Source organism: Calidris pugnax, unplaced genomic scaffold, assembly GCF_001431845.1.
Source record: "Calidris pugnax isolate Ruff unplaced genomic scaffold, ASM143184v1 scaffold171, whole genome shotgun sequence".
NCBI lineage: Eukaryota > Metazoa > Chordata > Aves > Charadriiformes > Scolopacidae > Calidris > Calidris pugnax.
The window spans coordinates 3,804,683-3,821,355 of record NW_015091064.1 but is presented as its reverse complement, the minus strand read 5'-3'; the positions used below and the strand labels follow the sequence as shown (position 1 = coordinate 3,821,355).

The window sequence follows — 16,673 nt, the reverse complement described above, 5'->3', positions numbered from 1 at the left end:
CTTCTGGACCTGATTTTTTTTCCTGGCAGCCTGTTTGTTGTGGTTTCAGTGTTACATTTGAAGGTCCTGGAGAGACTTGGATGCCATTAAGGCCATGCACTCGTGCTACGTGTTATAGTCTGTCTAGCAAAGTGGATGTGCTTGACTCCAAGCTGAACATGAGCACAGAATCCCATAAATAAATAACTACCCCTATAACTGTTACAACCCTGTGCACTTAGTGTGGGCTTTTTTAAGCAGGAAAATTCTATGCAAGCTGCATAGGATGAATTTAAGCTTGCTGTATAATACTGATTTTTTTCAGAAGGTTGCATGGATCACAAATTTACACCTGCTTTACATTTTGAACTTAAGCCCTTGCTAGTTCTTGCCTCGTTACTCAAATGAGCATTGCTGGAAATGAGTAGTCAGTATGCTAAGATTTGCTCTGTATTTCTTGCTGATTACCTTTGGCATCACACATGTATATTCGAAAGGTAGAAGCGTTTTTACATGATTTGGAAACTGTTTGTGTCCATATTCATTCTTTATGGCAAGATTCAAATTTATTTATGCAACATCTCAGGTTAATGACAGCGTTAAGAGAGAAAAAGAATATTTTGTACCTCAGAATCTATATTGTAGAGTATCTTTTTATAATCAAATTTAAAGCTAGCATATTTTGGAGAAGGAAAGGTGCACTGCAGTTGTTCAAGAAGCTGGGGGCTTGTCTACAGGCGTAGTTTAGAATGGCTATAAAATAGAGATTGTACTTGCATAAGAAATTTCTAGATCAGAGATAGTGGCAAGTAGAGAAGCTTTTGCAATTATATCCATAAGGTACTAAAAGTTAAGCAGGGGAGAGGAAGAGAGACTGCCACTGCTTAATTCTGAGTCTTGCAATGAGTTCATACAGCATTCTCTGGTTTTTTGCTTATAACCCACTCATCCCCACAGAGCCTCGCTCATTTTACTGCAATTCTGTACGAGATCAGGGACCTTCACAGGAAAGACCCATATCCAAATCTAACCTCACTAATTTGTATGTGCTTTGGCAGCTTGTTTTTAATGCTGGTGCTTAGTGAATCTTAAAGAAAGAGCCTCTTCGAATATTTATGTTTGTAACCCATTGAAGTTCTGGAGCTCATAATGTATTTATTTTTAAATCTCCAAGAGATTCAGCGAGCAAAACTAGGGAACTTTAAACTTGATATGTGATATCTTAAAGGAAAAAAAAATTAATTCTTGCAGCTTCTTCCAACCTTGTTCTTATTTCTTTTCTCTAATAAGAACTAAATAATACATTACAATTTAAAGAAAAAAAAAGCCATTTTAAAAATGTAAAAACTATCTACTAAACAAAATAAAATTATTTCTTAATATTACTATGTTGCAATTGTCCATAAAAATGTGTGGCTAGATACAGGTAAGAAACCAGAACCACAACACTCTTCTGTCAGCTGCTTCTTGGTTCCCAGGGGCTTCTCTTGCTTGCTTTCTGAGCACAAAGAAATAAACTTTGTCTCCCCGTCTCCCTCCCTTGTGCCTTTAGTTTCAGCCTTGTAGTTGCTAATTTCTAAATGTGCTTTTCCTGGAATGCTGCTTGGCGTTTTTTTCTTAATTAGTATTTCTTCCTATGTATCTGGAGCTCTCAATTTTTAAAAGCATTAGAGTAGACATTGATGCTGCATTTACTGTGAGAACTGAAATGATATAAAGAGTATAGTGAATATGCAACTTGAAGGATTTTATTTTTTTTTACCTCTGCATTTTAGTTTGAGTGATGCATTAGTGAAATATAGTTAAATGCTTGTCTTACACCAGTATTTTAGATCTCATTTACTTTGCTCCAACAGCAGGCTATTAGGACAATGGCTGAATTATTTTATGCTTTTTTCCTCAAATAGTTATTGTACTATTACAAAGTTGTAAGGTTTCCAAATAGGCTATTAGAGTCTATTTTCCTCTGCAAAATAATGAAAGTACAGTCTCTGTCCAGAATGGCCCCTGAGAGGAGAGATATTTCAATGGATGGATGAAATACATGGAAAATGGAGATGAGGAAAAAGAAATTATGGTGATGTTGGAGAAACTTATGCACAAACACTGTATTAGTTGCTATGGTCGTAATTACCTATTGCTACCTGCTATTGCTACATCAGGTTGTGGTACTACACGGTACACTTGGGAGGTTTTTCTGACAATGCTTTTTTTGTAATTGTTGTTTGTTTGTTTTTTAATTTGAAAGTAAATTTCTTGTTGGTTTGCAGTTACTAGCAGTCCCATCTCCAAACTGCAGTTCCTGCTCTTATGTTAGTAGTACTGGCGTTAGCTGTTCTGGAACAATGTAACAGTGTCAGAAGTATTGAAGAATGTTTCTTGATTTAGTTGATATAAACGTTTCTTCTTTATTTTCAGTTAGCTATATTCTTTGCCTTTTACTTTTCTCAAAGGCAAATAATTCCCGTATTCAGCAGAAAGACACTACCTCTTTCTAAAGGCTTGCAGACAACTTTAGCGTTGGTCTGCTTTTGCTTAAAGGGTGGAAATGTGAATGTACTGAAGTGTTGAACAGTTTGTGTATTTCTGTACATTACATGTGATATTTCAAATTTATTTTATATAAATACTTACAAAATCAGAGTGGGATTACCAGGCTGAATTACTGACCATCACAATGTGACCCCATGGGGAAAGGGAACATACTGTGTTTTGGCAAATTACTTTTGTGATTAAGTGTGGTTCTGGTTTGTGGTTTTTTTTTTTTGTTGTTGTAGTGAGAGGTGACCAGTTAAGAGTGTTCTTAAGTTTATGAAAATAATGGTCTCATAAACTATCAGTGTGCTTTTCTGATTTCAAGTAGGTGGTACTATTATTATGTCATTAAAAGTATAATTCGATGTTTGCTGTTGTGAAAGTATAAGCAAGAGAAGTGAACAGCTCCTGAGATGGAGAATTGTGCACTTACGTATATAGAACTAAATACTCTTCAGGGGTTTTGATAGGTCATCATGACCCAGTTCCCCTTTATAAATGCTGGTGTTACAGCAAGAAAGTTGCAGCTGCTTAAGCGGGACTGTTGTTTTCTATTTCCTCTGTTAATTATGTCACTGAAACTGCCACAGTGTGGTGGTGTGTGGGCGTATTTGAGTTTTCTGGTAACTTGATGCTTTCTTCTTGTGTCCAGGACTTTGTTTTAATGCTCTCTCTCCAGTTGTCTCTTGATCTATCTATATTATTTTTTTGAGTGCTCCCTCTTGTGTTAGTGACAGCATGGTCATTATTGTTTCAGCATCAGTTATCAAATCACTTTGATTACAGTACATGTCATTAGTATTTAAAGAAATGATATTGTATTTCTTTCCTCTTAAGTCTTCAAGTGTTGTCTTGGGCCTGTGTTTGCTTGCACGGCTCTCTGGATATCAAGACTTCTGATTCTTCTTGCTTTTTGTGATTCTTTGTGATTTTACTCAGCTGGCATCTGTGTCTCTTTGCTTTTGTTGCTGCCAATGTGCTAGTAACAACTGAAACTGTTATTGTCTGTCTGTCTTCTTCAGCTCTTAAATAGTTTAAGATGCATTTGGGCTCAGCTGGTGATCCATTTCAGAACCTCAAATTAAAATTTACTGTAATTACAACAGAGCCTGTGATATGATCTCCATGTTAAGTATTATTAATATAATATAATGCTTATGTCTAAGCATTATTAATGAGTTACTGATTAGCCAGATTTCATGCAAATACAAAGGTGGATATATTCAAGCAGATCAACTGCAAAGCTGGGGTGGTGCAATGATATCATTGTAAACATTGTATTATCACAGTCAGAGTCATAATATGCCTTTAATAAAGTCTATGGCAGGATATTGGTGTGTACCTAAAGATGTTGATATAGTTACCATTAGGATGTGGTCTCCTGAGAAGGAATGAAACGGTGCAACTTCCTCATGATCTTAGACCACTAGGGATAAATTTTGTTACTGATGATTTACAAAATTACTTTAGCAAGGAAGGAACACAGGAGTGTTTCTTCCTTTACAGATGAGAAAACTGAGTTATAGTTACTCAGTGACCAAATGATTTCACCTCTCTAACAGGTGTTCAATAAAACCCATTTTCTCTAATCCCCACTGTGTGATTTGGTAGGAACTAAAAGCTGCAGCCATTGCAGTTGTCTCCTGTTTTAGGACAGGAGAAAACAATTCTCATAATCCCCAGAGAAAGGTTACAAAACTTCATGAGTTCCCTAGCAGCTACGTGCTGCTGAATTGGGTTTTCTTCATCTCCAGTGTGTAGTAGGTAGGGAACAGCTATGGGTTACGAGGCCTCTGTTCCATGGGCAGATGCACTGCCTGGGAAATACTGAATGTGAATATATATTCATTCATCTCAGATAAGCATCGGTGTAAGAGCACCTCTTCCATATGCATTTTCTGTGAATTAAAAAGTTAACAAAAGCTTCCTGAAAGCTTTCAAGAGTATGACAAAGGTAGAGATTGTTTCCTTGTTCTTGTGTGCTATGCAAAGATGGTAAATGGGCCTTCGAGGTACTGAGAACACACACACACACAAAAAAAAACCCCCAAACAAACAGGTAAAGCCACTGAACTGACCTCAAGGAGGCTGCTGGCTGGAGGGAGATATGGAAATGAAAAATTAATGGAGTCTTGTATGTGGTGTGTTTGAGACAGCACATGTATTGCTCACCAGTTTATTTAGGCCTTAAGTGACTTCTTATGTATATATGTGTATAACTTGAACCATTTAAAATATGCCAATTCTTTCTTCCTTGCCCCTACAAAAGTATAGGTCACATTTCAGTGGTTAGATTCCTCTATTTCAGGTTTGAGGGTTTTTCCTCCTTTTTATTACCACATACATGATGTGAAATTTTTCATTTGACTGATTACCTTTTCTTTCGTGGTTAGTGAACTAGCTTTATGCAAGTTCATTTGGACACACTTGGTGACTGCTTCCACTTTCTGACTTAAGGGTAAATACTCATATGAAATATGCCAGTGAAGGAGGCTCCTTCTCCGGTCAGTTTGCATTGTACGAGCTGTGAGAGACTGAAGGCTCTCAATGGGCTACTTTCCTGCTCTAGTCATGTCGTGTGATCTATGTCTAGCTATAGGAGTCTTTGTGTTAAATTTCTGTTTACCTTGGTGTTAAGTTCAAGATCTACTACCTGAATACTGTAATCTTATGGGCTTAAAAGTTAAAGGATCTTCCAAAATGCTTCTCCCACATTTTTTATTCAGTACAGCTATCAGCATAGAAATCGTTGCTGTAGCACCGAGGAGAAGATGTGAAAATGTAATGATGGGGAAGAAAAAGTGCTGCATTAAGTTAGGGGTGATGCTTTATCCTTCAGTTTCTTGCCTTGGGTGGGTATAAATGGACGTGACTTTCCACTGTGAAGAATCAGGACCAAAAAAGGTGTTTTTTCAGGTTGTATTGGAAGAGACAAGATGGGAAGTTGCTGACCCCTTTGTATTCTCAGCTTTGTTGAAGACTAAAAGTGCAGTTTTAAAGTCACAAGTTTGCATAGGTCACAGTTCCATTCCTGGAGTTGCATGAAGACAACAGAGTTATCTTCTCATTAGATAGCAAGCATTTCCATGAGTCATAGAATTAAATGAGGTTTGACTTTGCCCTCCCCAATCTTTGTTTTAAGCCTGACTGATTTAGATATCTAAAAAAAAAAAAAAAATTGGCTCCAGTTAAAACTTTCCTTGTGCTCGAGTCAAATATAAGGGCTCCCCTCTGTGGATTTACTGGCATCAAGGGATGGGTTGGAAGGCAACCTTTCTGTGAGGAGGATCTTCTACAGAAGCACCTGTTTTCATAAAGCACATTGGAATTTCATATCTATATTGCCTCTACTCTCTCATCAAACTTGGTTAGAAATTGGCTGTTGGGTTTAGGCACTGCTAGGAAAGAAGATAATTGAAGGGAGATTCCATAAACTTTATTTTCATTAGGAAGCTATGCTCATAAATTTTTTTTTAGTGCTTGTGACAGCAAGGAAAACTTGCAAATGTGAATAGCAGGGGGTGGATATATGTGCTAATGCCTGAACCAGTGGAGCGGCTGCAGAAGGAGCTGGAGCAGTCGTTTTGGCAAGTGGTGCTGGCTGGTATAAACCAGGGCTGTTTGAAGGAAGGAGCTCTGCTGCTTCTGTGCCCTTGAATGAGTGTATTTTATAATGATTTAAAGTGTTGAAGGTCACGTTTGATTTCTTTTCTCTTTTATGGGAGTACAAATTTTGAAGCCTATTTTTCAGAGGTAGGCCACCAGCATTTCAGAAAGTGTTATGTTGTAAGAATTCAGTCTTGCTGCTGAGCTTAGCCTTGGCCTGTCCCCTCCTGCTAGCAGGGCTTAGGGCTGCTCGTTAGTGCTTATGAAAAAAAGACTTGAGCACCCTTTGCTGTTGTGCCTGCTTCACTGGCCCTTGTTTACAGCCTTTACTTGCAGCATGAAGGTGCTCTTGAGGTCTGCCTTAAGTCTTGAATTGCTTAAATCTGTCTTGGACTGTGTTCTTATTATACATCAGAAGCACAATGACTAGTGTAATGTCCCTGGGTTACTGCAATGTTGAAAGAGGTTTGGGGCTTGTCCAGTTTTCAGGACTTGGGGATAAAGGATTTTAAAACCTGCAGACTTTGAAATCTTAACCAATGCAGGGGAACTGTATTTGTCAACACGTATTACGAGCCGCCTTAAAGCTTTCCTGAAATGCATGTGATTTCAAGTTTAGGTGCTGTTGGATATAACTGAGGATATGAGAATTTAATTTTGTCAACAGTAAGAAGTGCTTGATCCAACTCCAGCAAAAATTTTATGTGGCATAATACCTCTGAAATTACATGACGGCTTAAGAAAATATATTGCAGCATGAGGCTTGCTCTACTGAGCGAAGAAACTGCTAATTAATGTGTAGAAGCTTGGCTTTTCTTTATTTTTCCTTTTTCCTGTCCTCTTCCCTAGGAATGTTCCGGAAAAATGAAGACTTGACTCCATCACAGAGGTGCTTGGCTGTAAGGTAGGCTTTCAGACATCACTGAGAGTCTAGTTTTGGGGCCAGGGAGAAGCTGGTGTTTTGTGTGCTTTATTAATGCTCTGTGGAATTGCTATAGTTCACACTCAAGATATAGAGAGTTTACAAAGTCATCTAAAACAGATCTATCCTTTTATATTCGTAGATTAATACATACATCTGTTCTCCTGGAAGATATTAGAAGTAGGTTTATCCTTATTTAAGAAAAACATTTGAAGTTCTATGCAGTCTATGCAAATTACTGCCATATGAGACAAGAGATTCGTTAACATTTAGTATACATAAGAAGAAGCTGGTGAAGGAACATGCCTGATTAATTCTGTTTTTCAGTATTTAGATTACCTGTTCTCATTTCTTTATTTAGGAGACTTGAAAATAGTATGTTACCCTGGGCAGAACAGTCTTGACTTGAGGCATTTTCCTTAATTGAAATTATTACCAGTGTAAACAAACCTTTGTTTACTGGTTCAGTTATTGAGGGGAAAAAAAGAAGATGTAAACAGTTGAACAAACACGTAGGGAAAAACCCTTCCTTCTCCTTCCCCGGGCTCAAATGCCTCTCCTGGGCAAGGAGAAAGTCAGTAGAGTTCAGAACTGTCTGGAAATGCTCAGTATGGATTGGAAAGAAATACTATGCATAGAATGTTTTAAACTGTGATTACAAAAGACACACAAACTGCTTTTCTGTATGTGGTTTTTACTGCAGTAAGAGTAAGCAATGACATGGAGTATGACTTTTCCTACTGTGGAAATTCTGTAGAACTACACATTCCATCTCACGAGTTGCTTGTCTTTGAATTACAGACGCATGCCAAGTCTACTGGAGTATTTAAGTTACAACTGTAATTTCATGGGTATCCTGGCAGGCCCGTTATGCTCTTACAAAGACTATATTACTTTCATTGAAGGCAGATCATACCAACTGCAACAGTCTGAAGCAAATGGGAAGGAAGACACAAAATATGAACAAACGGATCCTTCTCCCAATGTAAGATGTCTGACCCTTGCAGTGCCGGTGCTTCCGTAATCATTGCATGAAAAGCTTGGTTTGCACTGTTCACTTACAGGCATAACTTCTGAGCTGTGTCCGGAGGTCATTCGTCAACAGTACAGTTCCCTCTTCAAAAAGTTAAATGCTTACTTTTTTAAGGCAGGTGTTCTCCGTGGTTTCCAGTCTGGATCTTGCAGATAAAGGCAGATTAAATTGTGGTTTCCTAACAAGCGTATATGGTAAAAAGTCATCTATAAATGAAAACAGTTGATGCATGTTTCCTTCAAAACATATGCTTGCACAAAAAAAGTCCCGGTAAGGATGAAGTGCACATTTAAGTCTCATTGCTTTTCAAATGACATAAAGTTCCAGCAAGGTTCTTGAACACTTTCAAATCATACTGTTTTTTAATGTTTTCTTGCAGCAAGTAGAAAACATTCATCTGTAAGAAGTTGAAAAACACTCATAGACTTTGAAAAACACTCATTCACTTTTTTCCTTGCTTTCATTCACGTAGAGAGGTATTAAAGATGGATTTGGATTTGAAGGTGTAGTAAAAGATGGACTAGCCATAACACCATGGCTAGTAATCCATACAACATATTTTTTTCTCTTTCTCTGTTGTGGAAGAGACCAAGCATGTACAGAAGAAAGTCCAGTTGATCACACATTACAAGAGAGATTATATGGCCTGAATTAAAATTAAAAGCTCCCGAAGCTTGTAACTTTTTAAATGTAATCCAATTAGTTTAATGCTCAGGGTAGTGAATATTATCTTTTCACATTCTCTTAAATAGGAGCGTATCAGACTTTTGCATTTGTGTGTGCCTAAGATAATTATTACCACGCACACAAGGGAGAATTATCATGGAGTCGACTGGAACACTTGAGATAAATGGCTTTTGCTAATTCCAGCTCCAGTTACCTCTTTTCTGCTTATCTTGTGGACCAACTGTTGCTGGAGCAGATGAAGACATTCCCACACAGAGCTGCTTGTCTTGTCCTACCATCTAGAGGTTGCCACCCCTGCAGCTGGGCTACCGGGGAGCGCTTCCCCATCAGCTGTGTCATCTCCAACCGCTTCCATCCTTTGAATGGGGATGAGGACTCTTTTGCACGTTCCGTTCTACCCGTCTTGTGTGGTTGTAGTAACCTGCACCACAAGATTGTAAACTGGTGGCTGGAGGATGGTAACACTTTAAACTGTTTACAAAGCACCTCCACTCGCATGAGTGTGCTTTTGAGCAAGTAGTTAGGAAGGGCAAAAGGGGCACAAGAGAATTCCTTGCCTAGGCTGGCAACTCACAGTCTGTAGTCTGCATTGATGGGTTGTATTGGCAGAGATGCAGACATTTATTTTATTTTTAAACATTGTTTTGGCTCAGTAAAGGCATCACACTTTATGTACTAGAATTCTATTTCTGCAGAAAAATATTATGTAGAAAAATTATTGCGAATAAGTGGAACTAACCAAATCTGCCAGAATCTGTACTTCTGGACATGCATCTACTGATTGCTTGGGAGGACTTCCTGGCTTTTTACCACATAATCTTGCTAGAAATCTGAGCAGTCAATAGAAATAAATGCAAACCTATGATGGAGTCTTCTTTCAGGTAAGCAGTTTTCCTTAAAATGAATTGCTCTTAAGATGCCTGGAACTTTTTGCGATTTATGCTGCATTGGCTTTTGAAATAAAAATAAAGAGAAGCTGTCTATGCTGTTGATACTTTATCTCCCAACTGGTGTTAGAGAAATCTGGCTGCATTTTATAACACCAGCGAGTAGTTTGTGCTTTTGGAGAGATATGGATGATATAATTTTACTGCATTTGCTGCATCGATTAAAGGATTCATTGTCTTGTTCCAGAAGAAGGTTTAAATACTATTAACTACATATTAATACTTTAAATTTGTTCCTTGATTCTCATGTTTTTATTTCAAGAAGACTAAATTGTTAGGTAACTCAAAAAAATGAAATTAATGAGGATCAGCAAATGTTAATGTAGTAAATAAAAGGAAAAAAATCCTTCAGCTGAGTTACATTAAGTTTCATTTCTTGTCGAATATAGACTATATAACCAAAGTAGTTCATGCCAGCCTCCTCCTCTGTACTGTGTTGACTGCATGATGTTAACTTGATTTAGTATTTTTGCTGTGTTCATTGCATGTTAAATAAATCAACTGAGCATATTAAAACTTTTTTCTTATATCCCTCCTATTGTGCCTTTTTGCAAGCTATCAATTGTTGGTGCTCAAAGTGGTGTCAACTCTCAGAAATTAATATCTGTCTTTGTAAGTTTCTTTTTATTATGGCTACCCTTAAAATACAAGAATCCTGTCAGCAGATACCTGCTTTCTTGCTTATTATGCAGACTCTTCCTAGAGGTTATAAAGTTCTTGCTTAATTACCTATAATTTTCACCTGTGGTGTTAACCTCCCCAAAACGATCATAGTTCAATATTATATTGAGCTCCTTACTGTCTTTCAACCAAGAAGAATAACAGATTCAGTCAAATAAAAGGTCCTTTTCTTCTTTTGGGTATATATTTATATATATATTATACAAGTTTATAAAATAATATATTTATAAAATCCCTGAGCTCAGTGAGTGTTTTACCTTTATTGCTTCAACTAAATGGCTGTTCCTGAACTCCGTTCTCTGATTAGGAATGTAGCTTTCAAATAAATAAAAGGAAAAAAATCCTTCAGCTGAGTTACATTAAGTTTCATTTCTTGTCGAATATAGACTATATAACCAAAGTAGTTCATGCCAGCCTCCTCCTCTATACTGTGTTGACTGCATGATGTTAACTTGATTTAGTATTTTTGCTGTGTTCATTGCATGTTATATAAATCAACTGAGCATATTAAAACTTTTTTCTTATATCCCTCCTATTGTGCCTTTTTGCAAGCTATCAATTGTTGGTGCTCAAAGTGGTGTCAACTCTCAGAAATTAATATCTGTCTTTGTAAGTTTCTTTTTATTATGGCTACCCTTAAAATACAAGAATCCTGTCAGCAGATACCTGCTTTCTTGCTTATTATGCAGACTCTTCCTAGAGGTTATAAAGTTCTTGCTTAATTACCTATAATTTTCACCTGTGGTGTTAACCTCCCCAAAACGATCATAGTTCAATATTATATTGAGCTCCTTACTGTCTTTCAACCAAGAAGAATAACAGATTTAGTCAAATAAAAGGTCCTTTTCTTCTTTTGGGTATATATTTATATATATATTATACAAGTTTATAAAATAATATATTTATAAAATCCCTGAGCTCAGTGAGTGTTTTACCTTTATTGCTTCAACTAGACGGCTGTTCCTGAACTCCATTCTCTGATTAGGAATGTAGCTTTCAAGCTAATTATATTCCCATCTAATGAATGCATGTTTGGTTTTGTCCTGGTGCTTTTAGCTTAAGTACTGTTTCACCAGTGTTGGCCAGATTTGATATTTTTATACAGGTATGCTCAGGTTTTAGTCATCACAACTACATGAGCCAGGCTTTTCTACCTTTTTGATATAAAAGAAATCGTATATTCTACTTCGCTAAGGGGTCAACGTTATTCTGCAGCTTATGATCTTTTACTTCTGTAACGGAACAGGTATTCTGATATGTTGTACACTTTGAAGAGTGAATGAAATTAAACTTCAAGCTTCTGAATCTTTACTTTTGAATATTTTATCCCTGTAAAAACTGACCAGCCCTCCTGTGAATGTGCAATCCAGTGATTACCCATTTATGCCTTGGCAAAGAAGCTTATATCAATAACCTAGTTAATTAAGCAATAGGAAGTGAATTAATATTTTACCAAACGCATTTCTATAGGTAATTGAACTATGGATTATTTTGGTTTCAAGTGAGGACTTCTATGTCTCTGTAAATGTGCTATAAACATGACTCAGACTTTAAGAATTTAATGATTTTGATTTGGTACTTAATTTAGGCCAACCCAAATACAAACTCTTGCTGAATAGGGTGGGTCCTGGCTGTGGGTTCTGGGTCTTCTACTTATTGTAGCAGAGCTGACATGCCTTGTGCTGTGTTGTGGACTGATTCAGATCACTTGAGCCACTTTACAACTAATTCATCATTTAAAAAAAAAAAAAAAGGCAAAACCCTCAAAGGCTGGATTTTCACCTGATTGGCTTCTTGAATCTGACTCAGTAGAAGGAAAAAAGCAAAATCCTGCAGGCAAGGTGAGGAGGGAGGGCAGGGCTGCTGCTTTGCACTGCAGCCTGTGTTGGGATTGTGCCCCAGAACCTCTGTGTGAACCAGTCCTGAAACTGCAGCTCCCGGTCTCTGTAGAGGCAGGAGATTATCTCCCTTACTGTTTGCTAAGGACACTAATATACCTGATTCTGATCCCATAGAAGTGATACCAGCTTGGTTGGGGTTCTGAGATTTATAATTACTGAGCAGAGTAGTATAATTAAAAGAAACAGAAATGCTGTTTCTGGATGTACGCTTGTCCTACGCTATGGACAAGTTATGCTTGTCCCTACACCTAAATGTTGGTGCTAAAAAACAGTTGTAGAAATACATCATTTAAATACTTAATAAATAAATAAAAACCTCTTCCTCCTACAATATCTTTTCTACAATTACAACTTGAAAACTGCAGAGTTTATTTTTTAAAAGTACAATTTGTAGCAGAGTACTGTATGAGTTCATTGTTTTTTTTCTTAAGATAAATTTTTGATAAAATCCTTATGCTTTTCCTTAAAAGAAGAGCTTTCAATTCCAGTTGAAACTTTGTTAAAAACCTTCAAAGAGGCATTAAGCATGTTTTGGGTTGAATAGACAGATTAATGATTTCTATTTACCAATGGAAAAACTGGCGGCAGTGGCAAAAACCAGGCCTTTAAACAGAGATTGCATTACTTATAAGTTGCCAATAGATATTTTGAGACTTTATAGAGATCTTCAGGTGGAAAATAGCTATTTTATACATTTATGCTTATATTTCCAAGTTGCCTGTTAATGTTACCAGTCTGTAAATGCTGTTTCTCATGGTAAATTGAACATGACTTCTCATTATTATTTAGACTTTGAAGTTAAATCTTTGCAACTGTCTTCAGAACCTTGGGGTGATGTCTTTTGGTATTTACAAATATCTAACTTTTGCAAGTATCAGGTATTTAATACCAAATTTAAAGACTCATTAGTATTAATAATAACTCATTTAATGAACTCTCATTTCTATTTAAATTCCTAAAGAAGTTAAGCCAACTGAACTTTCCCTCTGCTCTGGCAAAGAGAGAGAAGGATTAATAGCTGCTAGAAAAACAAAGGAATGCTTTTAAAAAATGAATGTGCTTTGAACTCTTATAGTAGAATAAAGTATTAAAATAAAGTTTATTAAAAAGCGAGTAAAACAAATAATTAAATACTGGCTTTAGCTGTTAATATGTAGTTGTCTCCTGAATTATCCAGCTGGTTTGTTTTAATTAGCTGAGTTTTCTAATCCCCTCTGAAATATTTCTGATGTGAGCCACGTGAAATATATGCAATATCCAAAGTTACCCTCACCTTTTTACAACTTTTCAAAGTTTAATTTTTTTATCAGGTTGTAACCACCTCTTAGGTCTGTGTGACTGGACGAATCTTTGATACCATGTGTCTTGCAGAAATCTGTATTTTCAGTTGGGCACTTAATGCTCCATTCTGTATCATGGAATAGAATTACTCTTTATTTTGGAACTAGGTATGTGAAGCTGCACTCTAATTAAAGCAGGACATTGTCTTTACAAGTTTGGGCAGGTATCCTGGAAGTAGGATGGACAGAAAAAGGGCTCTGGTTATCTTTTTGTTGCGATGCTCCAGAGGAGAAACAGCAAGGTTGATTGTTTTCTTGCCAAGTTTATTGTTTGTAGAATTGTAATGTAAATTAAAATGGTAACATTTAAATACCGAGATTACTTACAATCAAAACTTGAAAAATACATTTAAATGAACTAGCTCTCAGACTTCTCTTTTGTAGGTGCTTGGTTAGTGTGGTACTTCAGGAGCTTGCATTGAACGTAGTATCTGCCCTTGGGATGTGGATCAGATTTAAAGCACTCAGTGTCATGCATTATTGCTCTATGTGTGTAATAATGGAACCTTAGAAATGTTCTCCTAAAAATACATACTTTTTAATGTGGTGATTATGGCAAAATGAATTTTGAGAAAATGTGAGTCCATGTCCTACCTGAACAACATAGTTTTACATCTCAGTGAGCAGACTATTTGACACCTTATAGCTTGATCACTCTAGTTGGGAAAACAGATCTATGTAGAATTTGAGGTATTTTGGCTGTAAATTCATACATTATTTCAGTATTTTAGTTGTCTTATAACTTAGATATTGCAATAATCTAAGAGTTGATTGATACGGAGTTGCAAAAGATGTTCCCATTTATTGGAGGCTCCTTGTAGTCAGATTGAATGTGCTGTGTTTGCCAGAAGTGGTACTCACAACTTAATCAAGATAATTATATTCCTTGAGCCCCTATAGAATGTTACCAACTATTTTACAGTTGGTAGTATGTATTACTGAAAAGTTGACATGTATATACTGCTGTTAGGGAAGGACGATTATAATTTGCCTTTGTTTCCAGAAGATTAACAAAAAAACAACGCTTACAAAGTCTCCCATCTTTAACTTTTCAGATAGCTGTGGCACAGAAACTCTTAATCTGTGGACTGTCCTTACTTTTCCACATGACTATTACAAAGACTTTGCCTGTGGAATACAACATTGATGATAACTTCAGAGCTACAGCGTCATGGCCTGTAAGGTTTTTCTACCTATATGTGTCTCTCATGGCTGCCAGACCCAAGTATTATTTTGCATGGACTTTAGGTAAGTACGTATATTAAAAAAATAAAGCATATGTATTGACTTTCATTTGAGATGCTGCACACTAAGCGTGTATTAAAAAGTGACAGTGCCCTCTTGAGGCCTTAGGAAAACATTATTAAGTATTACAAAGTATTGTCAAAGTATATTGAATGGTGTCTCTGTTTTTAAGAAACAAAACTTACAATAAATCTAAGCACAGTGTTGTGACAGTGTTGCAAATGAGATCATGGGCTCCTGAAAAAATCTGAGTGAAACATAAGGGTTTTTTGGAAAGTGATAGTGTTTTAACGAGCAGTGACGTTTTTGTTTTTTCAAAATTTGCAGTTAATCTAGTCTGATGTACAATCCCTGACTTGTTTTATTTTTTATTTTTTTGATACTTTGCCATATCTGAAAAGTTATTCTAAGCCTTTTTCTGTGGTTAGTTATCAGTAATTTGCTTGATGTTATTCAAGCAAGAAGGAAAAGCAAATGCACCATAGTGGTGTTATCACTACTGCGAATGCCATCTACTATTTTCAGAGTTTGATGGGTGACACTTGAGTTTCTGCTCTTTGTTTACTGAAAGTTCTAATTGACTGACAGGATAACCCCTATAGTCACTGGTTTAAGGCACTTGAATAGATGGTATAGTTTAAAGAATGTTTTGCTTTTCAATTTGCATTATTTGAGAACAGAAAAAAAAAACCCAACAAAAAAAGACAATCCAAAAAACCCAACACATAAATAGGCATTTTGCTGTTCTGTGTAAGCTGACATCTTGGAAGGGCCTCACAAAACAGATTTCATCAGCTTCCTCCTCTTTTCCAGTTTTACATATTTGTTTCATAATTCTTCTGAGAGAGAATCTGTGGGAAACAATGCCATAAAGAAAGCCTTAGTGCAGCAGAACAGCATGACTCATTTACAGCTGCTGGTTTCATTCCTGGTCAATGAATGGAGTGCTTTCAGCTTGTCTGGATATAGTAATTCTGGGGCTTGTTGTGGAATGAAATAATTTAGAATATTGTGCTCTTATGCACCAGTATCATTGTCTGTAAAGAGTAAGAGTTATCCAAAAAATGAATAATCTTTGTTGTTCTTTTTCCCTCTAATACTTCGGATGGATTTCTCCTTATGCACTTACTAGCAGTGTAGAGCTAGCATTCCCTTGGTAAAATACCGAAGAAAATAAGCTTTATCAACTCTGTCCTTTCAGTTTGCTAAATAACTTTTTTTAAGTCCTTCCTTCCACTTTACCTCATCTAAACTTCTGGTGGTAAGAGTAGAATATGAGGGGGCCTTAAAGTTTTACTGGATGTTATGCTTTTGAGTTGTACAGTGCTATTCTTCACACTTAAGGAAAAAAAAAAATTTGTTACTAAAATTAATTACTTAAAATTAATACTTACTAAAATGCTAGTTAATAAAATGTGTACTTACTCTAGCTGTAGTCTTTCTACTCTAGCAAGAGATTATGGAGTTCATGTCTTCAGCTGTTTCTAATTGAGCATAAAATCAATGTCTAATGTTGGAAGTTGACATCAGTGACATCAGATGTATTGCAGCAAATTTTGCTGCTTTCAAAGATGTTCTTTAAAATTGTTATTGATGGGGAAATAAAAATATTATGACTTAATTAAGTCAAATGTCACAAAGCCCTCTTCCAGACTGGTAGGTAACTGGAGAAACTGAAGTGCAGGAAAGGAACTGTTTGAGTCAATTGTTTCTTTTACTTTCCAAATACACTGGAATAATATGTTGAAAAAGTTGTTAAGAGGAAAGGAAAATGAAAAGATATTAATTTATCTTACA

The 16,673-nt window shown here is 36.4% G+C and overlaps 1 protein-coding gene across 1 annotated transcript in view; it reads left to right on the top strand.

Annotated features, from left to right (window-relative positions):
* The window catches only part of MBOAT2 (membrane bound O-acyltransferase domain containing 2), an 82,088-nt gene that overhangs the window by 47,852 nt on the left and 17,563 nt on the right, over positions 1-16,673 (top strand). The window contains exons 6-8 of the mRNA XM_014956743.1: positions 6,970-7,024; positions 7,844-8,027; positions 14,687-14,879. Of these exons, the coding sequence (XP_014812229.1) occupies positions 6,970-7,024; positions 7,844-8,027; positions 14,687-14,879 (432 nt within the window). The remainder of the gene's footprint in view (positions 1-6,969; positions 7,025-7,843; positions 8,028-14,686; positions 14,880-16,673) is intronic.